Genomic DNA, 26,279 nt, shown 5'->3' on the forward strand with positions numbered 1-26,279 from the left:
GTGAACTTAGTCCTGCTGTAATTTATGCCGAACAAGGGATACTTTTTGAGTAACTCCTTTCGGGGTCCAATTCTGAACCTGGTCTTAAGTACCGAAAAGGTTGTTAAAAGGGTTAACAACCTTTTCGTTACTTAAGACCTATTCTGATGGAGGTGCATTCTTCCGAAGTCGGTAGGAATGCGCCACTTTTGGAATACATGTGGTGGTTGCTAGGATGGGTTGGAAACCAACCTAGCAACTGCCATATTTGTTACCTGGCTTTTTAAGAGGGTATTCTTGTGGCAACCCTCCAGTTTTATATGTGCGCTAAAATCGCGCACATATACAGTACCACTTTGGTGCCGTTATAGTGGAGGAGTGCCACAAGAAGCCTATTTGGTGTTTATGAAAGTGTTCATATACACCCATCTGGTATTTATGACCACTTTCATATACACCAAAGCAAGCAGCTTCAACGTTGTGGTCTGCAACGTTGAAGCTGCTTACTTTGGTGTAAATTAATGAACACTTTCATTTACACAGGTGTATATGAACACTTTCCTATACACCTGTGTTCTCGGCAGCATTTTTGGAAAATATCGAATATGTAGTTATTTTACAAAAATGCTGCTCAGGGCCCGATTTATAACTTGGCGGAGTGAACGTGCTAAAGAGCACGATTCACTGCACCAAATGAGGATTCCCAGGCTCCACCAGTATTCTCAAGTTGGCCTGGCCGTCCTTGTAGTGCATGACCGTGATTCTCAACCTGGTCTTAAATTCCGAAAAGGTTGTTAAAAGGGTTAACAACCTTTTCGGTACTTAAGACCTATTCTGAAGGTGGACACCCAGGCCCACTTCAGAATACTGGTGGAGCCTGGGCGTCCTCATTTTACGTAGTGAATCGTGCTCTTTAGCACGTTCACTGCGCCACGTTATGAATCGGGCCCTAGGTTGTTCTTGTGAATCTGAGGTAACTAATACAGATTTTTTTCAAGGGTCGTAGGTTACCCTGATTATCTTCTGATTTTGGTTTCAAGGTCGATTTTACGGCCAGAAATAGGAATGCCTACACCTGGTGTAAATTACACCATGCAATGGGATTCTTTGTAGATTTCGTCTCCTATCTAATTTGTCATTTCCTTTTTCCACAGTTGAAATCATATGCTCCGCATCAGACCCTAAAGCAAGAGTGAACTGCGGTCCCAGCGGCATAACACCGCAACAGTGCAGGGACAATAAATGTTGCTTTGATTCTAGCGTCCCCAACGTAAAATGGTGCTTCAAGCCTCGCATCAAGAGAGGTAATGGTTTGATTACATTGTTTGACATTTCCTATCACCACTGCCAAGCATGGCATTGTCAGTAGTGTGTGTGACGGTAATTAATTGATACCACATTTTTAGTTTGGTCTATTAGGTGGTGCTTCAGTGCCACCTATAAGCCAGAATTATTGCATTTTAGTACAGCTAGGTGGTAGGGGGCATGCGAAGAGGGACACATAGTTTGAAAGTGTTGGTTGTTTACCCACCGATTGACTGTCCCTGGCCGTGCTGTTCTCTATGGCCATTCCCACCCGTTACTTTTTTTTTTTTTTTTATTTATTTGTTTTTGGTTTTACAAGAAAACCTTTACAAAAGAATAGTGCATTTCCTTAGATAAAATTACAAACGGTTCTCGGTAGCCAGGGAATAGCTAAGAATCCTGAAAGGCCTACCCGTTACCTGCCCCTCTCTGCCCAAAACACATCCTCTTGGGATATCTTTGAGCTCAGTTTATCAATCCCGAACATGGAACTATAGACTGTCAGAGATATTTCTAAACAGTCTCCTGAGGGTTATTGGCCCAATCACAGCAGTAAATGTCTAGAAGTTAGTGTAATACACATGTCTTAACTAAATGTGCCATCAGCAACTTCATTACTATCTATTCCTTGTAGTAAAGTGCTGTTAAAAACAAGCAAAGACAAAGCCAGCAAGCAGTTAGTGCATATGTATAGATATTAAATACGCATTTGCCAAGCATTGCTATCATATGTCCATGTAATCACTCCATTTGACAGCTGTTGTGATCTTATGGACTGGTAGCGACGTAATATCAGTACCTAGCAAATGCCTATCACATACCTAAACAAAAGACCCAACTGTTGGCTTTGTCAATGCTTGTTTTGTATGCATTGGCGAAGGGATCTTCCTCGTTTGCATGAGGGGGTGCTCCATCCAGAATAGGGCATTGATCTTGCACATCCTATTGTGCCAATTACAGGAGCAAGACAGAGAACAAAAAGGCCATTAAGAGGCTATCCAATTAGGGGTGACATTTCAGGTGTGTGGGGGTGCATGGGGTGTTCCACCCATCATCTCTATCTAGTTGTTCGATCGGGTGGCTCTTGATGGCAATTTCATGCTGTGGGTTTCCTTGGAGCTGTGATTTCAGATAAGGCAACAAGTGCATGTGAATTGGTCATGGGGGCAAGTGCAACTCTAGCAACCATTTCAGGTGCACATTTCCAGATCTCCATGGAAAGTGCTAATGTTGGCGTAGTTAACTGTGATGGTCATATGCACTTCAGAGATAAGACCCCAGAACTGCTCACAGCACCTGTCTAGCCAATGTATGTCAGAAAATGGGAACGAAATAGTTTTAAGAAGATGTAAAGCTTCCAGCTGGTTTTGACATGCAAAAGCCCTTTTCTTGTGAAACTTTTCATTTTATTGAAATAATACAAAACATGTTACATGTCTGTCTCACATAATGGAAAAGGTGAGCCTATTGACAGTGCAACCAACCCACACAGACTGTACAGCCCTGTCTACTTTTCTTGCATTCTGTCTCTTGGAGCTTTATATGTACTATGGGGAAAAAAAACTACAAGTACCAGAATGCAGAGAAACAGACAGAGCAGGATGTGTCCGGAAATGGGTCATCGGTAGATCTCTAGTTTGTATCTGTAACACTTTGGAGCTATTGTCACATGCAGTGCCTTACATATCAAATAAATACATAATTTAGCCTGCTGCAGGCACCATTCTTTTAATTATCTTCTTCACCTTGACATGCATATACTATAGATAACTGAAGTTGTCCTATAGAGCATATGAGCAGTCCTTCCTGTCCAGAATTTAGATTTTCTGTGCATTGTGGTACCTGTGGTTCTGGGCTTACAGTAGAATTTGCATATGTTATGGGTAAAAGAATGGTTAGAGGGAACATATACATTGGTATCACAACCACCATATAGAGGGAGTACATAGTGATGAGAAAGTAGCAGAATAGTGGTCAGCCCTAGATTGTCCACCACCAATGCTTTACAATTGATGATTTGTAGGCTCAAACCTATAGGAATAGCTAAACTACAAGTCCCAGAATGCACACAGTTCTTGACTCAGATGGAGATGTCAGACATGTTATTGGGCCTCTTAGCAGTACTTGAAACATTGTTGTAATGCAGTTCCCTCCCTGTAGATCTTTTATATATATATATATATATATATATATATATATATATATATATATATATATATATATATATATATATATATCATAAATAATTCTATAGCATATCGAACCAAACAAAAAACACACAGCAATATACAAAGCAGATTAAGAGATAACCATTTTACCATAGTCTATAGCTCCCATTAGCACCCTGGGTGGGGGCACTGTCCATTCAGGAGGCTCGGAACGTGGGTTGAACTGTATAATACAAGCCTGCGTTCCGAGCTGTCTGGGCCGACGGCACCCACTAACCATCCGTGCTCCCCTTCACCACTTAGCACTCATGTAGTTTCCTACACGGCTGCTAAAGACGTCTTATTTTTCTATAAAAAAAAAACTTACCTTAATCATGCATCCCGGCGCCGCACAGCGATGCTTGTCAGGGAAGTCCACGTTCATGTTGATGACATCAGAATAATCAACATTGAGAACAGACTCACCTGACAAGCAGCACTACGCAGATCCGAACAGCGGACTAAAGGTACCTTTCTTTTTTTAAAAGACACCATTAGCACCCATGTATTGAAACTACACCGGTGGTAATGGCGATATGCCCCTCGGCGGCGGACCGACCCTCCCAATAATGACGGCGCTGCCCTCGTTAATGGACCCTTGCTTCGCACAGGCCTTTAACTTGGGCGGCGGGCCGTTATCGATAGGGTCAGCCCGAAGCCTTGGGCCATATCGTCTCAGTAACATTTGAAAGACCAATACATGGTTAAGTGTCATAAATTTGAATTCACCTTTATTGGGAATGGACTATGTTTGCCCTTCATTTCGTTTTTCTATTTAGAGAAATCTATTTGCCTTTTTTTTTATCATGGCCGGGTTTCACCCCCAAAACGTCATCTCCCTATCAACACAAATCACCTTCTCCCCCTTTTAAACCCATATCCCCCTTTCCACCCCTTTCCTTTAACTTTTTATGCCCCTTCCTGACTTAAACGTATATTCAATTTGCAAACATGTTTTTTTCTCAGTGGTGGGTTCCACTTGGATGGATTCGCAGAAGACTTTTAAAATCGGTGAATGTACACACCGTGATTCACAGCCCAAGTAATATTAATTCACTACGGGGTGACAAAGTGGATCTAAATCTCAATTAAGGGGTGTGTGGCCTGACTGGAAGCTAATGGAGGAGTGAACCCGTTAGCTCTACAGCCCTACGGCGCGTGAACTGCAAAGAAAGGCTTCATAGCACCTCGACCCAGAGCCGAGAAACCGAGGATGGTCCTCTGAACACTTGGTCCATTGAATGCTTGGGTTTTTTGATGCCGTCGAGCCAGCAGTCACTCTGAAGATGGCGCGGGCCTGGAGACCAGGCTGGAGCGTAGGAGCGCAATAAACATGGCGGCTGCCTGAAGTGGCGCAGCCAGGAGCCTCGTCATATGCTGAAACCGACAGGCTTGAGTTTCCCAAATTTAGAGGCAGTGGAGAGCAGAATGCTCGGCAGCAAACTGGGTGCAGCGGTCTGCTGCCTGACTTGTGTGGGGCAAAGAGCTCTCTGGTCATCAAAGGGGAGACTCTGGACAGCCAAAGCGCGCTGTACCCAACCATGGCACCCATCCACCCCCTGAGGAGAGACATCAGGGGGCCGCCGGCCTAGTATTCAGCACTGTACGCCCCTCAGGGGCATGCCGAGGCTTGATCCCAAGAGCGGCTCTCCAGCAGAGAGCAGCAGGAGCCTGCTGTGATAAGAGGCAGGCTCAGGAGGAGGCAGCACAGAGCTCAGACAGTGCCAGTGCCTCTCTGCGGCGAGCGGTGAGCCTTCCACTTCGGGAGGACGTGCTGTGCTACCTGTGGGCACTGAGCCCCGAAACTGCGTGCTGGCAGCAGCGTGCAGCTGGGGAGAGCCCTTGTGGGAGCAGGGGCATTTAAGTGGCAGGCAGGCCCGGCCTTAGAGGGGGCGCGCCGGGCGACCGCCCGGGGAGCCGCACCCCCCAGCGCGCCATTAGCCCCAGCCATGTAAGCTGGAGAGGTCTTTCAAGGGCTCCCCCGAGCTGGCATAGCAGGAGAAGGCGCAGCAGGCGGGCGCATTCAATGTCACCAAATGCACCCCTCCGCCCCGTGTGCCTTCACCAACAAAAGGCACTGTTAGCTCCCCGCCATGCCTGCTTGGGGGAGTCTTTCAAGGGCTCCCTCGAGCTGGCATAGTGGAGGCAGGCGCCTCATTGTTAGTCAATGCGCCCGCGGCAGCGGAGCACATTTAGGAACAATAGGGCACTCATGCACCCTATTAATAGAATTACCTCCTCGCCGGAGTGAGGAGGTTTAAAAAAAAAAAATGACACTCTGTGGCCATGCTGTAGCCACGCCCCCAGGGGCGTGCGGGGAAGGGAAGGGGGGCGCCAATTCACCCAGGGCGCTGCTGCCCCTAAGGCCGGCCCTGGTGGCAGGAGTCTCCCTCAACTGGTTTCCTCGACATCGACAGAGCTTAATTGGATTGTTATATTTACCAGGACCAGGCAGCATTTTGGGGAGCCGGAGTGGGACTGGGGTGGAGCAGGACTGCAGAAATGTTGAGGTCGTTGTGTTGCCTATAAATCATTGCTCCTGCACCACCATCAGAAGTGAGCACAAGGACTTAACTGGTTACCTCCTCTTATTAGGAAGAATTTTATTCTACACCTGTGAGCCTCCAGAAGCATGAATCAGAGGTCTGAGCTATTCGGAGCGGGACTGAAGGAGCAGGGTTTTGAGAGGAGGGAGTGTCAGGGTGAGGTTGAAGTGAGCTACGCCAGCAGAGGAACTTGCATGACCCTGGGAGCATCGGAGGTGAGCCTTTTTTACATCACTAACCAACCATTGGATCGATCTCCGTCCCAACTCACTGGTGAGCACCATGAAGTCTAGTAAGGCAAAAGATAGGCCGGTGACCTCCATTAAGGAGATGCTCCAGCAGTTGAGACCAGCCTCAGACCCTTCACCAGCCACAGATGAGGAAATGCAGCTAGCCACAAAAGGGGACATCATTCATTTGTTTCATTCTATACACAATGAAATGGCAATGACGCTGCGAGGATTGAAAAGCTTTTTTCAAGAATGAACCCACAATGTGCAGCAGAACGAAACCAGGCTCAGGGAGCTACAGACCGCTTTCTTCGACCAGGTGAACTCTCATGACCAGTTGGAGCGGCGGATGGAGGCACTAGTGGCCTATAGGAATATTGCAAAAGAGAAGCAGAAGGTCGCCGAAAACGGGTCTCGCAGAAACAATGTTCGCATCAGGGGTATACTGAGGGAGATCAAGGACCAGGACCTAGAAGGTAATGCTCGGGGGCTGTTTCAGCAATTTTCTTGGAGACACGGATGCAGACCTCACGCTCGACCGAATGCATAGAGTGTATTCCAACTATCAATCGAGACAGAACCTCCTCCCGGATGTCCTTGTGAGAGTCGTCTTTCTCAAAACTAAGGCCCTTATCTTCCAGCGGACCAGGGATAAGCTGAGCCTGGAGTACAAGGGGGCTTCTCTTCAATTGTTCCAAGACCTCTCACAAGGCACTGTTCAGAGGTGCAGGTTAATGAGGCCACTCACCAACTGGTTATCAGCGAAAGGAGTCCGCTGCAGGTGGGGATGTCCATTTCCGAATTCTTTTTCAATTAGACGGGGTCCAACATCAATTCACGTCCCTCCAAGCGGCTGTGGACACTCTGAAGATACCGGAAGTGGACATACATCTACCTGAAGCGGGGCCCCAAGAGGCCCCATCCGCTGCCTGGTCTCAGTCGCAGCTGAGTTAGAGCAGGAGAAGGATCGCCGGAGGCTCTCGATGGACAGAAGAGAGAGAAGCAGATACTCTGAGGCTCCCACATGATACGTACTAACTTAAATGTGCAGCACATTAGGGATGATGAACACTCCAGGTTTGCAATGAGTATAAGATACGGAAGAGGTTGCGGCTGCTTTAAGCCGTGTTAATGTAAGTTTGTTCGCAGTTACAAGGGCATTAGGAGCATGCGCCCCTCATCAGGTGGTTTGACCCGATGATTACCCCACGCAGGGTTGCTCTTGTTCTAATTTTTATTTTTCATTCCTTTTATTCTTTCTTTTTTTCTTTGGTGTTCATGTTTATGCCATGGTGCAGGGGGTGGTTGAAGCATTGGAGTACAGTGTCTAGCACTACAGAGCTGAAAAGGGGTTGCACTGGGAGAGTGGAAATTGGTTTGGAGTATGTGATCTGTATGATGCTAGGGGGTTGTTGGTTGGTGGTGCACTGAGTTTTCAGGGGTTAAATACCCCAAGGAAAAGGAAAGGTGTGCTGTCTAAGTTAGTGGGCCTTAAGGCTGATATAGCCTTGCACCAGGAGACCCATCTTCTGCAGATGGACTGGTCGATCCTGTGGGTTTCCCCATCAATACTTTGCCTCTTCCCCACAGAAAGAGGCAGATGTCGCAATTTTGATAGCCCGCTCTCTACACTTTGAACAAGGAAGGGTTGTGAAGGATGCCCAGGGGAGGTATGTCAGGCGAATCGTATGAATACTGGGTAGAGACCACACTTTGGTGCTCATTTACAGGTCTAATCTACAGCCAGATCAGTTTTTTAACAACTGTTCCCACACATGGCGCAATTCCAACGGGGTGAGCTTGTGGTTGGAGGGGGATTTTAAGGCAGTACTAGATGGAGGGAAAGACAGGTCCTGCCCATTCACCCCAGCTGAAGCCTCTAAGGCGGTGTCCATGAAGAGGGCTGTGATAGACATGCAATCAGTTGATGCATGGAGACCTCTCTACCCCCACTTTCGTGACTACACTCATTTCTCACACGTCCACCGCAGCTACTCCAGAACCAATTATTTTTTGGTATGCCGGCCCCTGCTTTGGGGGATAACCTCGGCCACCATTGAGATGGCATTGGTTTCAGACCATTTCCTAATCATTTTGCAGCTTGATGGGGGTGGGCTAGGTGGAGGGAAGTCCACGGGGTGGAAGTTGAACCACTCTCTTCTGACAGATCCAGCCAAATGTGCCACCATTTCTGAAAGGATTACCCTGTGATTTTAAGGCAGGAGTGTGGGAGGTTGTCAGACCCAATTTGAGAGGGGAACTAATTAGCCTCGCCTCAGCAGGGAAGAAGAATCTCACCGCTCATCGTGCTCGGACTGAGCAGCGGGTTCGGGAATTGGAAACTCAGTATAAGCGAGATGGAGCCAAGAAAACCTACAAACAGTTGCTGGTAGCAAGGGTGGAGTTAAAGGCACTCTGGGTGGATGAAATTTTCCAAAAACTGATTTGAATGGATTTTTTTTACTATAGCACATCTTACTAAATGTCCTGAATTTTGCCTTACAACCCCAGTTCGCGCCTTGAAACACTTTGTGTATAGGCGCGTTACAAATGCCATATCATATCATATCATATCAAGTTGAGAGATGAGCGCTGTCTATTGCATAATGAAGAGCCTGCAAAAATGTGAATATTATCACAGTTCTATACAGGGTTGTTCGCAGCAGACTCTATGAATGGCCCCCGACAGGATGTGTTCAACCAAAAGGCCTGTCTCGCCAGCATATCCTTAGACAGTAGGCAAAAATTAGACATGCGCATAACAGTGGTGGAGGTTATTCAGGCTATTCGCTCCCTCCCAGGTAACAAGGCCCCAGGTCAATACAGGTTCACAGCCCTTTTTATAAAAAGTTTTCAGAGATACTCTTTCCTCACATGGTGGAAATGTTTAAGTCCTTTGCCAACACAGGTTCTATCACACCGTCTATGGGTGAACCGACGTGCACATTAATAAGCAAACCAGGCAAAGACCCCACTCTCTGTTCTTCTTTTAGACCATTTGCGATCCTTAACTACGATTCTTGCATATTGTCAAACATTTTGGCCACAAGTCTGACTGTAGTGGTGCCTGGGGTGGTAGCGAGGGACCAAACAGTGTTCATTAAACACAAGGCATTCGATGATATCAGGCGTAGGGTGGACATCTTGGCTTGGGCACAGCAGCATCAGTGGGCAATGGCTTTACTGTCGATCCATGCTGAAGAAGCATCTGATTGCGTAGACTGGACCTATCTATCCAAGCTATTGACTGGTTTTGGGTTCGGTACCAGATTTCTTAAGCTAGTACATGCTAATTATGTACTCCCATCCACCAGGATCAAGGTAAATGGGATCATTTTGAACTCAGGAAACTTGTGGGGAGGTACCCGACAGGGGTGCCCTTTGTACCCTCTCCTCTTTGCTCTGTCAATGGAGCCCTTGGCCTGCCTGGTCCGTTCTTCTGGGGATATGCACGGGATATACATAGCGGGTTATCAGCATAAATTGGTGCTGTATGATGATGATCTTCTATTTTATACGCCGGATTCCAGAACCAACTTGCCCCACATCGTTTCATTGCTAGAAAGATTCCATGAGGTCTCAGGATTTAAAATCAATCAAACAAAATCTACGATACATAATATATCAGAAATGCCTTAGTTGATCCAACAACTGAAGGTGGATTTGCCTTTCTTGTGAGCCCCTCAATCTCTGAAATACCTGGGTGTCCATTTAACGAAGCATTATGGCGACCTAGACGCAGACAACATTTTATGACTTTTTGCTGAGGCTAAGCAACATCTGTCACGGTGGGTGGATTCAGAAATATCCTGTTTGGGGATAATAACAGCGGTCAGTATAGCCATATTACTGTGCCTACTATACTCATTTCAAGCTTTACCAATCTGTATCCCTATGGTGGTACTAAAGGATTTGCAGTACCAGGTTTTCAGGTTTCTCTGGTCTAAGAGGTATCCAAGAGTCGCTAGACACACGCTAAAGGCACAGGGGGGGCTGGCGGTGCCCGATATTGAAAGTTACCTTTATGCTGCTCAGCTAGTGCCCATCTTGGAGAGTCAGGCAACTATGCAAAACTCGAAACACTGGGTAGATATAGAGCAGACCACCTTAGGAACCCCCCTTCATCGATGTGGTTGGTGTTCCCCGAGGACACAGATGGGTGGAGTAGGTACTTTCGATATCGAAAGCCACAATGGAAAATTGGGACAAAGCTGAACGATTATTTGGTATGACCACCTTTCCATCTCCTGTGACAGGTATTTGGGAGAACAGTGAATTCCCTCCCGGGGTGAACACAGGACGATTTATTCGGTGGGCAGAGGTGTAAGAGGATTCAATTCAACACTACAGCTAAGTCAATGCCTAGTCTGGGATACTGAATGGAAACCCTTAATAATATATCTTTATGTCCAGTTCATGCGTTCTGGATGACTACCCCTATATAACACCCCTCTCTTGGAATCCCCTTGACCCCACTGAGCCAAGAAGTAGTTCTGTTTTGCAAGTTTAAAAGGTTTATTTGATAATTTAAACAATAGATATATATATATCACACTTTATAATAAATTAAAAATTGAATATCACACTGAATCTGAGCAGTAATCAATAATGGATACTCTGGCACTAGCACACTTGTGAATAGGAACAGAAGAATAAGGTGGTAGAGAATGCTTTATATAAGTTCAGATGGATGTAATGTTGAATGAAAATGCAATACAGAAAATACTCAATATGATTTCAACAAAACAAAGTAATCACTTTTCTCTGGCAATCCCCTCCCCCCTTTATGCAATGCAAGGAAATGGAAGGAAAGCACACAGTTCTCAGAAATGCAATCAAATGTAATTCAGTTCACCCCAGCAAGCTTAGACTACAGAAGTTGGGAACACAGGCCCAAAATGCTTTTATATGTGCTGGCAATGAAGTGAAAAATATGCTAAAATGCTTTTAATTCCCTCTAGAGGTTCAGGGTGAGTGGTATCTAGTTAATATTAGTCCCGGCTCACTCTATCAATGATTCAGGGATGGTTCTTAAGAGGCAAACAAATTTTTAGCAAGGAAACTAAGAACTGCTGTTTTCACACGTGGAGAAATTTGCAAATCGCGGTAAAATTCGCGAATGTGTTTTTCACGATTGCGGCAAAAGTGTATGGAATAGGAATGCGGTTCTAGGTTCGTTGAAAAGCTAAGATTCTAAGCTTTCAGTGGCAAAAGTGTATGGAATAGGAATGCGGTTCTAGGTTCGTTGAAAAGCTAAGATTCTAAGCTTTCTAAGTTACTGCAAGTCTCTAAGACAAACGGTCACGGAGACATGAGCGATATGGTAAAGGTCATTTTTCAGATTTGGAATGTTAAAATTCAAAGTGACAAGTGCAGCTTGCAACTAGAAAATGACAGGTGACAGCTTTACAAATGACAGGTGACAGTTAGGAGGCAGTTCTACTTAGATTAAAATAGCTTGGATTAGATTATTTTAACTAAGAGATTGGTTCTGCACAGTTCTGCTAGGTACTCACACTATATTCTTGAATTAAATGGGCCTCGCCACGGATCTGGTCAGGTTTTAGACTGGACTCTGGTCTGGTCTCTGCACTTCACAGTGATCTGGGTCAGCTCTCTGGTTCTGCTAACAGTGGTCTGGGTCAGCTCTGCTCTGCTGGTCTAGCCTCTCTGGATTCTGGAGATTGATGGATTTGAAGTCTGGATCTCTGGATGTGGTATGGTCCGGCAGAGCGCGTTGCAGCAAATGGAATTGAATGTCCCTATCTGTCCTGACTGTCTGCTTTTATGTGTTTTGAAAATGGGTGTGTGTGCAGCATCACTAGGCTCTACCCCTCTCCACTTGTCATTGGCCACTTCATCCTCTTCCCCTTGATTGGGGGAATGAAATGAAGTGTCATCATGATGAGGTCTGTTTATGGTACAGAGAACCCACCCCTGTCAAATTACACACAATCTATATTTTGACCCAAAAGACATATTTGCACAGGTACACATTTGTTTAAAATTACATGCACCCATCACATATCACAGGAGGTATACCCTGTCCAAATCTGCTCTTCCTGGGAGCTTGCATTCAGAAATGGCAACATATTTCACTTTTTGGTCAGGTTACCAATATCAGATTCTTACTCAAATTTACCCAAATGTGTGCAAGGCATGCAGGCATTAATTGATGAAGTATCAGACTTTTAACATGCATACATTTTAAGTAATACCCTCTTAACTGCTAGTTTGCCCCCAGATCATGCCACCGGTTCTAAAAACCTCTTAAAATGTGGGCAGAAAAATCACAAGAATTATGGTATCATTTAAATAATTATGACAAGTCCGTACTATGAGTTATTCATCTTTTTCTAAAACCATATTCTGGCTACAGGGGTGTGTCTTTTCAGGTCACATGGTACAGAAACCAGTCTTTCCACTTTCTTCAAGCTCAGCCTCTGTCTCCAGTTTCTCCCCCTCCCAGTTTCTGCCAAGAGGAAGCCATTTTTATTACCCCTGCAATAAACCATCTGCCTGGGTCCTTTGTTTAGTCTCTAGCAGTCCCTTGATAATCCAATCAGAGAAGTGTCATATCCCTTTTGGTGGGAGCAGCAAAATGGCAGCTAGGCCTGGGAACACAGCTGTTGTGCAAGTCTCATCTCCTGTCGGGGGTAGCTGGTGGGCAGAATTCAGTTCCTTAAGCCAGGCCCCAGCTAATGTCATTTTTAGTTACCCAGTTTTCTGCATTCAAATAAAATGAACCATTTTTACATATGCAGCTAGAATGCTGATTCTAAGTTTAAAACTATGATATTTAAACAATTGCAACCTATGTGACACTCAAAAGTAGGTCACTCATTTCTTTTAAACATTTAGATTTTTAATGTCTTTCAGTCCAAATTTACTTAAACTGCTGAAATCCACAACTCAGCCAGTCTTGTTATAAACCTTCAAGTCACTTCAGAATATAACTTTAGATTGTATCCACCTCTCAGTAAGTCTTTCTTTGGCCTGCCTTGGGTTCATTTATTCAGTTTTACACAAAAAAAGAAAAAAGTCTGGTGTTGTTTTAAACCGCCGGCTTTCTGATAGTGGTGAGTACTGGTAATGCAACCATTTTTGGGATTTAAGAAAATGAATTCCCCACAATTCTAGGTTGCTTTTGGCAATCAGCATTGCCATTCCCAATGGTTTCAGGCTACTGTGTGGGTAGTCCAATGGTGGTTTTAGGCAGTGCCCTTCTGTGCCCATAACATCGGCAAAATGGGTGGCAGCCTATTCTTCATGCACTTCCCTGTGCATTTTCTGGGAAGCTCTGGCCATCATGATGTTTTCCATGTCAGTACTGCACAGTTTTTGAGGTAGGGCTCGGATGTATGGGTAAAAACATCCCACAAGCCCCCCTCTTGCGATGGCGATTCTGTTTCACTGATGGGACTCGCAAGACCTGGGATGTTTCCTCATCTTCTTCCAATAGATGGCACAGTTCAGCATCTTTTCCTCCATCCGGTCGGATCGATCGGTTCTCCTCGCCGGTCCTGATGGGAGTATTGGGCGGTACCCTGGGCCCCCCGCGTCTCTGCTCCCGGTCTCCAGATCGTCCTCCTTGGCCCGTCTCCAGGTTTTCTTTCTCCTAGGACGACAAAGGGAGAGCAGCAATACCTATTCATGGACATTTCTCCCCCACCATTGATATAGTGGGGTGGCATATAAATTTATAGTCAAAACATATGGACATGCACATTTCTTTTTGCATTCAAAAACGAAAACACCCACATTGAGAAACTCAGAATTTGATAGGCGATACGTAGGATATTTTAAGTTAGAACTGAATTAATCTGAGACAGTACCCTCTAGGATTCCAGAGGATTCCTCCAGTTGTTGCAGAGTGTGCCTGGGATGACAACACTTCAACTGGTTAATGTGGACCCACTTGTCTTCCCCCTCTGCCAAACCGCCTTTGGGGATGCGGATCTTGTAGGCCACAGGGGAGATTTTGTCTATAATCTCAAAGGGTCCCTTCCATGTAGGCAAAATTTTTCGCTGTTTGGCCTGGTTCCTTTGGAAATTGTATAGATAGACCCGGGCCCCCGCCTGATATTCCTTCCTGGAAGTCTTCAGGTCATAGTGGGTCTTCATGCTATCAGCTGATCTTTCTAGATTCCGCTGAGCATAAGCAAAAGCATGTTGAAGGTGTTTCCTTAAATTCTCCACATACTCGTGAGTTGTGGAGGCATTTATTAGGGTCTGCTCTTGGGTCCTGTAGAGCAAATGCTGAGGAAGCACCATCTTGCGCCCAGTCATCAACTCAAATGGTGACATTTTGGTTGCAGATGAAGGGGTAGATCTGATGGCCATTAGGACCAGAGGTAATCGGATATCCCAACTTGGCCCAGAATCTGCCACAAACTTCTTTAATATGCTCACAATGGTTCGGTTATATCTCTCCACTGCTCCAGAAGAAGCTGGCCGGTAAGCAATATGCAACTTCCTTTTGACCCCCAGTATCTCCCACATCTTTGTCATTACTTCACTAGTGAAGTGGCTACCCCTGTCTGACTCAATCCTTTGAGGTAGAACAAAAAGGGAAAAGATGTGGTTAATCATCAGGGCAGCTGCAGTTTCTGCCTTGCAGTTTGGGGCTGGGAGACATTCCACCCAACTTGGTAAACAAGCATGTCACAGTCAACATGTGCTTATTCCCCCTAGCAGTGTCATCCCCCTCTTTTGGAGAGGCGCCCGGTGTGTGAGGGATGTTGGCTGAAATTGTGCACACACAAGACAACCCTTCAAGTATTGGTCAAGGTCCTGCCCCATGTGTGGCCAATATGCAACTTCTCTTAAGATTTCCAATGTTGTGTGAAACCCCCTATGACCGGCGGTGGCCGCATCATGGGCGTGACTTAACATCAGGCTTCGGAATGAGGTAGGAACCACCCACTGATCGTGGCCAGCTTGGGATTTCCTTACCAGCAAACCGTCTTGGATTCGGAACATTTTTGGACATTTCATCAACACTCTTAGGTCCTCTTTCCCAGTGTAATCGGTATCCGTCAGGGGAAAGTTCTCAGGGTCCTCAAGGTGTTGGTAAAACTTACCAATAATTGGATCCCCCTTCTGAGCGGTAATCAAATCAGCATCAGGGGTCTCCTTACGCCATTGTGCAATTGAAAGGTCGTTGTGAGCATTTGTCTGGGACCTAGTGATAGCAGTGACCTGGATTTCCCCCAACAGGGACTCAATCTCAATTAGATCCCCTTGGATGGCCCCGGTTTTGGCCAGCTGATCAGCTAAGTCATTTCCAGTTTTGTCTGGTCCCTCTACTTTGGAATGACCCTTGATCTTTTTCCAATAGATGGTCATCTCATTCGAGGTGACCAGATCATCAATGTTTTGGATCAACTTCCCATGTTTCAAGGGTTTGTTGTTAGCACATAACATGCCTCTGGTTTTCCAATTAACCAGGTGCTCCACGAACCCGTTCCGTACATAATCCGAATCTGTGATTATGACCAGTTCGTGGAGTTGATGCTGGACAGCAGTGAGGATGGCCTGATGCACAGCCATCAATTCTGCCACCTGACTACTTCGGGGACCAATTTTGTATCCAGCGGAGGGTTCTGGGGACTCATTCACCCATGCATTCCCTACGCCGGCCACCAGTTCTTTCTCCCCGTTGTTGTCAACATGGTAAGAGCATCCATCCACATAGACAGTGGGCATTCCCTCACACTTGTCTTCTTCAAAGACTTTGTGGGGGGAATTAAGGTATGCCTCCATGTTGTCCTTTATTTTTAGACTTTCGTCCTCGAGACAGTTTTCTCTGGCACAATCATGCAAGTCAGCCAGACCTTGCGCGAGGGGACTCTTCTTGTTTTGGCCATATCTGACCTCCACAGGAAAGCCTTGCATTGACAGAATCCAGGAAGTAATTCGGGAATTACTCACATTTCCGGCCCGGATTCTATCACTTTGGAGATATTGCACAGGCTGGTGTGGAGTCTCCACTATGATGTGTTCCCCCTGGATAAACGGGCGGTAATTCTTCAATGCCCACACCGTTGCCAGGAGTGCCTTCTCACAATCGTTGAATTTTTCCTCCACAGAGGATAAAGTTTTGCTCGCATAGGAGATTACTTTATTGACCTTGTCATGCTTTTGGTATAATACCGCCGTCAAGCACGTATTAGAGAACCCCGTCTCCAGGAAGAACTCCTTGTTTCTGACAGGGTAAGCTAGGCAAGGCGCTTGTGAGAGGCTTCTTTTGAGTTGTTTTACCGCCTCGGCTTGTTCTGGACCCCATTCCCACTTGACCCCCCCCTTCAGGAGATGAATCAGGGGTCTGGTGATCTCTGCGTAGCCCTCAATGAACTTTCTGCTGTAATTAGTCAGTCCAAGGAGGCTCCTTAGTTCCCGCAGAGTTGTGGGGTCTTTCAGTTTCTGAAGTGCTTCCACTTTCTTTTCCTGGGGACAGAGACCCTGAGGAGTAATCTCATGCCCCAAGAAATTAACACAGGTTCTACACCACTGTGCTTGCTGAAAGGAAAGTTTTGCTCCGGCGGCCCTCAACTGGGTCAGAACATAACGGATCTCCGCTATGTGTTCCTCCACAGATGAACTTTTGATGAGGACATCATCTACATAAGCCAGATTACCCCTCGCACCCAGGTCGGGCATGGCCTTATGTAGGAAAATATTGAACTCATTACCGGAGTTAAGGTATCCGAAGGGAGTCCGGGTCCATGTATACTCCTGGCCCCCAAAGGTAAAAGCCAGTTTGTATTGGTCCTCCCTGCTGACAGGCACGGTCCAGTATCCATTGGTCAGGTCTATTGCAGTGAATACCTGTGACCCCTGGAACTGGGCCAGCCCTTGGTCAATGTAGGGCAGAGGCCATCGGGAAGTATGGACCCGTTGTTGAGCTCCCTGAGGTCGGCGCAGAGTCTCCACTGGCCGTTTGGCTTCAATATTCCCAGCACCGGATTATTGAAGGTGCTGTGGACTGGACGGATTATTCCCCGGGACTCAAGGTTCTTAATTATTTCAGTAAGGGACTCCATTGATGCGAGAGGCAAGCGATATTGCTTCACAAACACAGGAGTCATGCCAGGGTCCGTGGGGATTGTTGTTGTGTGGATGTCAGTGCGACCACAGTCATATGAGTCTACCGCAAAGAGATCTTGGAAATCCAAGAAAACTTGTTTCAACTTTTGCTTTTGTTCCAGAGTCACACAGGCATCAGCTAGGTTGACTCTCTCTTCCACCATCTGCCTGAAGGCTGGAAAGACTTCTGGTTTGGCTATCTCCGCGGCCTCCTCCAGCTGGGTGGAGAAGTCCCTGGTCAGAGTGCTGATTTGGACCGGAGGCTTCAGGTGGGAAAGGCAGCCCTCATGGACCTGGAAAATCACCTCATCCCTCCTGAAGTCACAAGTCACATCTTCCTTGCCATAGGGGCAGGAAGTGTACACCAGGAAGTTCCCCCCATGCCGGGTAAAAATCCTGTCTGGTGTTGTATTGTCATCACTGTCACTGTCAAAGCAGTCCTTGGGGATTGGCCCTAACAGTTCATTACCTAAGTCTATGGAAAAATGTCGGTCATCAACCGCCATTCCAATAATGGTGCCTGCGGCTAGAGTAATACTCTTTAAGTCGCTGTTATCCACCTCTATTAGAATGGTGTCATGTTCTATGTTGACTAATGGAGTTGGGTTTACCCCCAACCCTTGCTGTTGGAGAGAAGCGTTTAGATGTATGTAAGCATCAGGGTTTTTCAAATGTTGTCCTCTTTTAGCTTTCACTTCCAGGGAGAATTGTCGGGTCCTTTCTGGGATGGTGACTTCCTCTTTCATCTGAATTTCAACTGCATAAGGTAGCAATTGAGCTGACCTAAATGCTTTTTCTGGATCATCAAAGCCCATGGGATTATCCGCTAATCGGGACCAAGCTTTGAAGTTTATTAGGTCCAAACTAATGGCAAAGCGATTGAGAATGTCACTGCCTAAGTAAAAGGCGGCAGTGACGTCTCGCACGACCCAACAATTATGGACTATGTTCTTGTTGCCAATGGAGATTTTGAGCATACACCTGCTTGGCAGGAGCTGTTTGGAATTACGTGCTTCCAGGTCCATTTCCCATTTGTCTATCAGTTTGAATGTGGGAATGGCTGGATCTTTTGGGAGTTGGCGGAACATGGCTTCGCTGATGAAGCTCTTACCGTTGTTCACACACACTCGAGCGAGAACAGAGTCCTTCCCATCATTTAATTGAACAGGGATGAACAACTGCTCTCCAATTTGCTGAATATCAGCCAGGCTCTGAGCTGATTTCACATCTTTCTGGACTATAGGAGTGGGAGTTTCTGATTGTGGATTAGTATAGAATCTCAGAGTGTTTCCTTCCAGCGTGGAGTACCACTTTAGACTGGAAGGAAGGTTGATTTTCAGAAATAGAGAGGACCCTCCATCACCAGTCTGTTGTCCTACTGCTATTACTGTCACGTCTGGAATTTGGCTATTCTGGAAGTGAAATTCTACTTGGTCAGATTTTTGTTCAACCATGTGGTAGGTGCCGTTTAAACTAACATGGTTGACACTCTGTTTTAATTTTATTGGTCGGCTAGTCTGGGTCCAGAGGACCTTGTTTACGCAATCTATTAAGGGTGACAACCTCCTCAGGAGGTCATTCCCCAGTAAACAAGGGGTGCCCTCTGGAGTCACAACTATGACCGGGTGTTTCAACTTGTGTCGCCCAATTTTAATGTCCAAATCTGCCGTCCCCTCGACGGGAATTTCCTTCCCGTCAAAGTTCTGGAGTTGTCCAGGAAGAGAGGTGAGAGGAATTTGGTAATTCCCTCCCCTTCCTGCATTCAGTTCGTCAAAGGCCCTTCTGGACAGAAGGGTAGCTTGAGATCCAGTGTCCACCAGTGCCAAAATTGTACCCTGCACCTGTACTTGTACCGGGGCATAGTATCTTCCCTCCTTCTCCTCAAGGGGGCACAGATAAGGCACATTTTTGGACAACTGGTGGGCTAACTTTCTGGTTTTGGACATCGCTAGCGAAGAGATTTGGGCAGTATTCTGTGGAGAGCCTTGGGAATCTGAAAGAAAAAGTTGGCAACTGGAGATCAGAGCCATTGTGGGTTCCCCTGGCTCCGGTTCCGGGCCGCCCCCCCCTTTTTGGAGGCAGTCACCAGGATGGGCTTGAACCAGGGGATTTTCTTGCTGTTGGTTCTGGGATGAGATGGTGGGCGGCGGTAGCTCAGTCTCCACATCTCCCCAGTCTGGATTTGCATCCCTAGGGACCCATTTTTCTTTGGGAGGAGTTCCCCCCTCTCTGAAGGAGAAGATTCTTTTCCCAGGATCTTCTGAGGATCCCTCTCCCTCAAATTGGAAGATCTGTACCTCCTCCTCAAACTGAGTCTGTTTGGGTCTTTTGTTTCTCCTACCCCCCCTCTGCTCCTTAGGAGGCAGACTTTCAGGGGCAAGAGATTTTGTTTCCGGTTCCTGGGTTTCCAGGGGCTGTTTACAAGTGAGGAAGGAAGCTTCCTCCAAGGCTTTACACCCCCCTTCCCTTTGTGCCTCCTCCCTGGGAACCGGTGTGTTATCGGGGTGCTGACCCCGTCATTGTTCTGGAGTACCAGGTCCAGAATTTGGGGCATTCTGTGCCGGCATGCCCATCTGAGGGTTCTGCTGCGCCCTCAGTATTTGACCCAGATCCCGTGCCATATTTTGGACCTGGCGCTCTAACTGGGAAACCCGCTCAGGCTGATACGGGGCCCTGTTTTCTCCCCTGGGCTGATCCCGGGAAGGGTAGCTATCCCTTCTTTGGTAGTACCCCTGGTTGGGAAGATTTGGATACCCCTCCACCCTTGGCCTCCCCTCTCCCGGATTAGGTTGTCTGGGCTCAGGGAATTGGGGAAAGAAGGATGGATGATTTTGGGGTTGGAAATTGGGTGGATACCTGGGGAAAGAGTTCTGCCCAGGATTTGGAGAATTTCTGCCCTCCTGTGGGAAGTTGGGAGGGAAGTTCCCTGGGTTAGGTGCTTGGCTGGATCCCCCCCTTGGGCTGGAGGAGTCCACACATAACCCAGGATGGGTCGATTTCCCTTGTAACGGGAGCTTACATAATCAGGAGAGCGAGGGACCCCATTTGTGGGGCTGCCTCCCTGGCTCCCTGTCTGTGACTGGCCCGAGGACCTTCTGGGCCTAGCATTATTAGGTGCAGGTAGGTTTTTAGGCCCCCCCATCTCCAAATCTAAAACGGGGGTGACCTTTACCTCTGCCACCTTGGCAGCAGCAGGGGTGTTGTTGGCTTTGGGGTTTTTGGGCGCATTATTTTTATTTTCTATTGGCTTCTGCACCTCATAGATCCGGGTCGCCTGTTCAATGACCCAGTCTAAAGATCTTTTCTCGTGAAAATCACTCACAAGATGGGTCATTATGTATTTGGGCAAGGCATGGAAAAACGTATTAATAAATTCTCTGCTATCCGTGCGCACCCTTCTTGTGGTCTGTGCAAAAGCATGCTTTAACTCCTGCACAAATTCTTGTGTGGCCTGATCCTCCCCACATTGTAAATTGTAGGCTGCCTTGCGAGCCTCTTGGGGATTTCTGTGAACAGAAAAATGTTTTAATATGGCCGCCCTATAGGTGGACCACCTGGAATGATTTTGGTCCTCCAGCCCTGCAAAGAAACTGGAGTATTCCGGGGAGAAGGTCCACTTTACATATTGAATACAGCTTTGGCTGTCCTTCAAATGGAAAGTCTCCATCATTTGCTCATAGAGCTCCAAGTGTTCCCAAACAGAGTACTTGGCGTTCTTATGATAAGGCGTGATGACACTCCTGATTGCCTTAATATGTTTCAATGGGTCCTTAAGCAAGGCCCTTTTTGCCTTATTGGCCCTTTTGGTTCGGGTAACCCTTGTCCATTCGTCCTCTGACTCAGAGGCACTGCTCCCAGAGGTTCCTGTCTGATCTTCCAGGTTTTCCCGGATTCTGCGAGCCTGGGAATGGCTGGCAGAATGTGGGGACCTGGTCTCCTGTGTCCTGTACCGTTCAGAGGAGTCTTCAGATTCCTCTTTGCTGCCAGGATTTGATGGGTACCCCCCCCCCTCTACTGACCTAACTGGGCAGAGGTTTTCAGGATGCCCTTAATGGGCCTACTCTCCTGGGGTTCCCCACTAAATTGCACTGTGCTTGGGTGCCCATACCCGGATGCCCGCCCATCCATTCCTGGGAGGTACTGGCCTATGAGCCCCATGCTTCTGGCTGGATAGTAATCTGCCATCCCTGTGGCCCGGTGCTCATGTGCGCCAGGGGACATGGGGGTGGCAGAGTCCAGGGACTGAGAGAGATAAAGGCCTCTGGTACTAGGGCTCCTGAGGTTATGCTCAGGAGTTTCCCTTTCCCAGCGAACTTGGTCTCTATCCGCCCCTGCTCCCTGTTGCAATGCAAGAGCCTGCGCCATCAGTTCCTCAGTTAAGGCCTTACTAGACTCTATCAGTCTCCCTTGCATCGCTACCTGTTGTTGGAGCCTATCATTGTGCTGGCAGAGAGCCTCATTCTCTCTCTGCGTTTCCTGATTGGTCCTGGAGCACTGGGCCAGTCTTTGCTGCAGGAGGGTTACCTCCTGAGCTGTGTCCCTATTGGCCTGCTCCTTTCTTGCCAGAGCATCCTCCACCTTCCTGGTGTGCTCTAACAAGTTATGGTGTTCTTTTTGGAGGTCACCCAGTCCCTGGAGGGCCAGGTGATTTTCTTCCATTTTCCTTTTTAAGTGGCAGACTTCCTGGCCTAAGGTATCCCTTTCCTGACTAAGAGCCTGCATCTGTGCCGCCAGGTCATCCCTTTGCCTTTGGAAGGCACCAGCTTTCTGGCGCTCCTGGTCAAACTCTGCCTGGGTATCCAGGTCTTTCAAAATCAGTTTATTGCTCTCTGCCTTCTCCCTATCTAGGTGGCTTTGCAGGGTGACTACCTGCTCAGCACATACCCTATTGAAGTCTAACTGTTGCTCCAGCTTTTTCTGGCTCTGCAGTAGGGAGTCCAAACCTTCTTGGTACTCCTTCTGCAAGGCCAGAAATCTGGTATCCTGGTCAGCCTTTTCCTGTTGCAGGATGTCCATATCCTTCTTTATTTTAATGATGTGCTGTCTACTCTCATTTTCTGACTCCTGGCTCCCCTGCAGCCTCTGCTCAGAAGAGACCAGGTCAGATTGGACCTTCTCTAACGCCATCTGTCGCTTATTCGCCAGATCTTGGCTTTCAGTACATTTATCCTGCATGTCTCCCATATATAGGTACAGGTATGCCGCTATCCTAACCATCTTGTCTTGTTCATCCTTAGCTTTAGGAGCCATGTATAGTTCACTCAGGGCCACATGTAAGGGACCCTGATCTCTCCATATATCTGACCCTGTTTCCGTGACCTGTTGCGTGATTGCCTGCAACCAGACCATGCGGTCCTGGTGAGTCCACTCACCTCTCACAAATAACTTATGTAAGAAGTGCTCTCTGGCTATTTTCATGTCTACTAAGGTCGTCATTCTAGAGATTGGTCTCTGTCCTGACTTACAGAAGTTTATATTATATTTTTGCAAAACAGACCTTTTCCTTAGAGCGTTCCTTTGAGGAGTGCTTTACAGCGTAACACAGCGTGTGCTCCGACCGGATATGTGTATCTGGTCAGCTGGCACGCTGTATTAATCTGCACAAGTGATAGATCTAATCCAAACGTCCGGCACGAGCCCCCAATTTGTAAGAGGATTCAATTCAACACTACAGCTAAGTCAATGCCTACTCTGGGATACTGAATGGAAACCCTTATTAATATATCTTTATGTCCAGTTCATGCGTTCTGGACGACTACCCCTATATGAATCCCCCTGACCCCACTGAGCCAAGAAGTAGTTCTGTTTTGCAAGTTTAAAAGGTTTATTTGATAATTTAAACAATAGATATATATATCACACTTTATAATAAATTAAAAATTGAATATCACACTGAATCTGAGCAGTAATCAATAATGGATAGTCTGGCACTAGCACACTTGTGAATAGGAACAGAAGAATAAGGTGGTAGAGAATGCTTTATATAAGTTCAGATGGATGTAATGTTGAATGAAAATGCAATACAGAAAATACTCAATATGATTTCAACAAAACAAAGTAATCACTTTTCTCTGGCAATCCCCTCCCCCCTTTATGCAATGCAAGGAAATGGAAGGAAAGCACACAGTTCTCAGAAATGCAATCAAATGTAATTCAGTTCACCCCAGCAAGCTTAGACTACAGAAGTTGGGAACACAGGCCCAAAATGCTTTTATATGTGCTGGCAATGAAGTGAAAAATATGCTAAAATGCTTTTAATTCCCTCTAGAGGTTCAGGGTGAGTGGTATCTAGTTAATATTAGTCCCGGCTCACTCTAGCAATGATTCAGGGATGGTTCTTAAGAGGCAAACGAATTTTTAGCAAGGAAACTAAGAACTGCTGTTTTCACACGTGGAGAAATTTGCAAATCGCGGTAAAATTCGCGAATGCATTTTTCGCGATTGCGGCAAAAGTGTATGGAATAGGAATGCGGTTCTAGGTTCGTTGAAAAGCTAAGATTCTAAGCCTTCAGAGGAAAGTTACTGCAAGTCTCTAAGAAAAACGGTCATGGAGATATGAGCGATATGGTAAAGGTCGTTTTTCAGATTTGGAATGTTAAAATTCAAAGTGACAAGTGCAGCTTGCAACTAGAAAATGACAGGTGACAGCTTTACAAATGACAGGTGACAGTTAGGAGGCAGTTCTACTTAGATTAAAATAGCTTGGATTAGATTATTTTAACTAAGAGATTGGTTCTGCACAGTTCTGCTAGGTACTCACACTATATTCTTGAATTAAATGGGCCTCGCCACAGATCTGGTCAGGTTTTAGACTGGACTCTGGTCTGGTCTCTGCACTTCACAGTGATCTGGGTCAGCTCTCTGGTTCTGCTAACAGTGGTCTGGGTCAGCTCTGCTCTGCTGGTCTAGCCTCTCTGGATTCTGGAGATTGATGGATTTGAAGTCTGGATCTCTGGATGTGGTATGGTCCGGCAGAGCGCGTTGCAGCAAATGGAATTGAATGTCCCTATCTGTCCTGACTGTCTGCTTTTATGTGTTTTGAAAATGGGTGTGTGTGCAGCATCACTAGGCTCTACCCCTCTCCACTTGTCATTGGCCACTTCATCCTCTTCCCCTTGATTGGGGGAATGAAATGAAGTGTCATCATGATGAGGTCTGTTTATGGTACAGAGAACCCACCCCTGTCAAATTACACACAATCTATATTTTGACCCAAAAGACATATTTGCACAGGTACACATTTGTTTAAAATTACATGCACCCATCACATATCACAGGAGGTATACCCTGTCCAAATCTGCTCTTTCTGGGAGCTTGCATTCAGAAATGGCAACATATTTCACTTTTTGGTCAGGTTACCAATATCAGATTCTTACTCAAATTTACCCAAATGTGTGCAAGGCATGCAGGCATTAATTGATGAAGTATCAGACTTTTAACATGCATACATTTTAAGTAATACCCTCTTAACTGCTAGTTTGCCCCCAGATCATGCCACCGGTTCTAAAAACCTCTTAAAATGTGGGCAGAAAAATCACAAGAATTATGGTATCATTTAAATAATTATGACAAGTCCGTACTATGAGTTATTCATCTTTTTCTAAAACCATATTCTGGCTACAGGGGTGTGTCTTTTCAGGTCACATGGTACAGAAACCAGTCTTTCCACTTTCTTCAAGCTCAGCCTCTGTCTCCAGTTTCTCCCCCTCCCAGTTTCTGCCAAGAGGAAGCCATTTTTATTACCCCTGCAATAAACCATCTGCCTGGGTCCTTTGTTTAGTCTCTAGCAGTCCCTTGATAATCCAATCAGAGAAGTGTCATATCCCTTTTGGTGGGAGCAGCAAAATGGCAGCTAGGCCTGGGAACACAGCTGTTGTGCAAGTCTCATCTCCTGTCGGGGGTAGCTGGTGGGCAGAATTCAGTTCCTTAAGCCAGGCCCCAGCTAATGTCATTTTTAGTTACCCAGTTTTCTGCATTCAAATAAAATGAACCATTTTTACATATGCAGCTAGAATGCTGATTCTAAGTTTAAAACTATGATATTTAAACAATTGCAACCTATGTGACACTCAAAAGTAGGTCACTCATTTCTTTTAAACATTTAGATTTTTAGTGTCTTTCAGTCCAAATTTACTTAAACTGCTGAAATCCACAACTCAGCCAGTCTTGTTATAAACCTTCAAGTCACTTCAGAATATAACTTTAGATTGTATCCACCTCTCAGTAAGTCTTTCTTTGGCCTGCCTTGGGTTCATTCATTCAGTTTTACACAAAAAAAGAAAAAAGTCTGGTGTTGTTTTAAACCGCCGGCTTTCTGATAGTGGTGAGTACTGGTAATGCAACCATTTTTGGGATTTAAGAAAATGAATTCCCCACAATTCTAGGTTGCTTTTGGCAATCAGCATTGCCATTCCCAATGGTTTCAGGCTACTGTGTGGGTAGTCCAATGGTGGTTTTAGGCAGTGCCCTTCTGTGCCCATAACATCGGCAAAATGGGTGGCAGCCTATTCTTCATGCACTTCCCTGTGCTTTTTCTGGGAAGCTCTGGCCATCATGATGTTTTCCATGTCAGTACTGCACAGTTTTTGAGGTAGGGCTCGGATGTATGGGTAAAAACATCCCACAGAGGGCGGTTTACACAGGCTGGGTCAGTTGTTTTGGCATAATCTTCCTCTCACGTTTGACCAATGCAAGCAGGCCTACATGGTGGAGGACGCGGACAGATATGGGTACATACAGCTAAGGCATTGGGAGACGCGGGCGAGAGTGGCTGCACAGGGGAGACGGGAATCTACTCACTTTGAGGATCTTTTTATAGTAGAACCCTGGCAGCTAAGATCGCAGTTCTCTACAAGGTACTGAACTCTGCTGCATTTAAACCGCTGAATAGCTACATGACCAGGTGGGGGGGTGATATAGGTAGG

The 26,279-nt window shown here is 46.3% G+C and overlaps 1 protein-coding gene across 1 annotated transcript in view; it reads left to right on the plus strand.

The window, feature by feature from the left end:
- The window catches only part of LOC138525801 (putative gastrointestinal growth factor xP4), an 89,758-nt gene that overhangs the window by 52,245 nt on the left and 11,234 nt on the right, over nucleotides 1–26,279 (plus strand). Inside the window, exon 4 of the mRNA XM_069636015.1 lies at nucleotides 1,134–1,283. Within this exon, the coding sequence (XP_069492116.1) occupies nucleotides 1,134–1,283 (150 nt within the window). The remainder of the gene's footprint in view (nucleotides 1–1,133; nucleotides 1,284–26,279) is intronic.

The sequence above is a fragment of the Ambystoma mexicanum genome, chromosome 7p (assembly GCF_040938575.1).
Source record: "Ambystoma mexicanum isolate Mex_15411 chromosome 7p, UKY_AmexF1_1, whole genome shotgun sequence".
NCBI lineage: Eukaryota > Metazoa > Chordata > Amphibia > Caudata > Ambystomatidae > Ambystoma > Ambystoma mexicanum.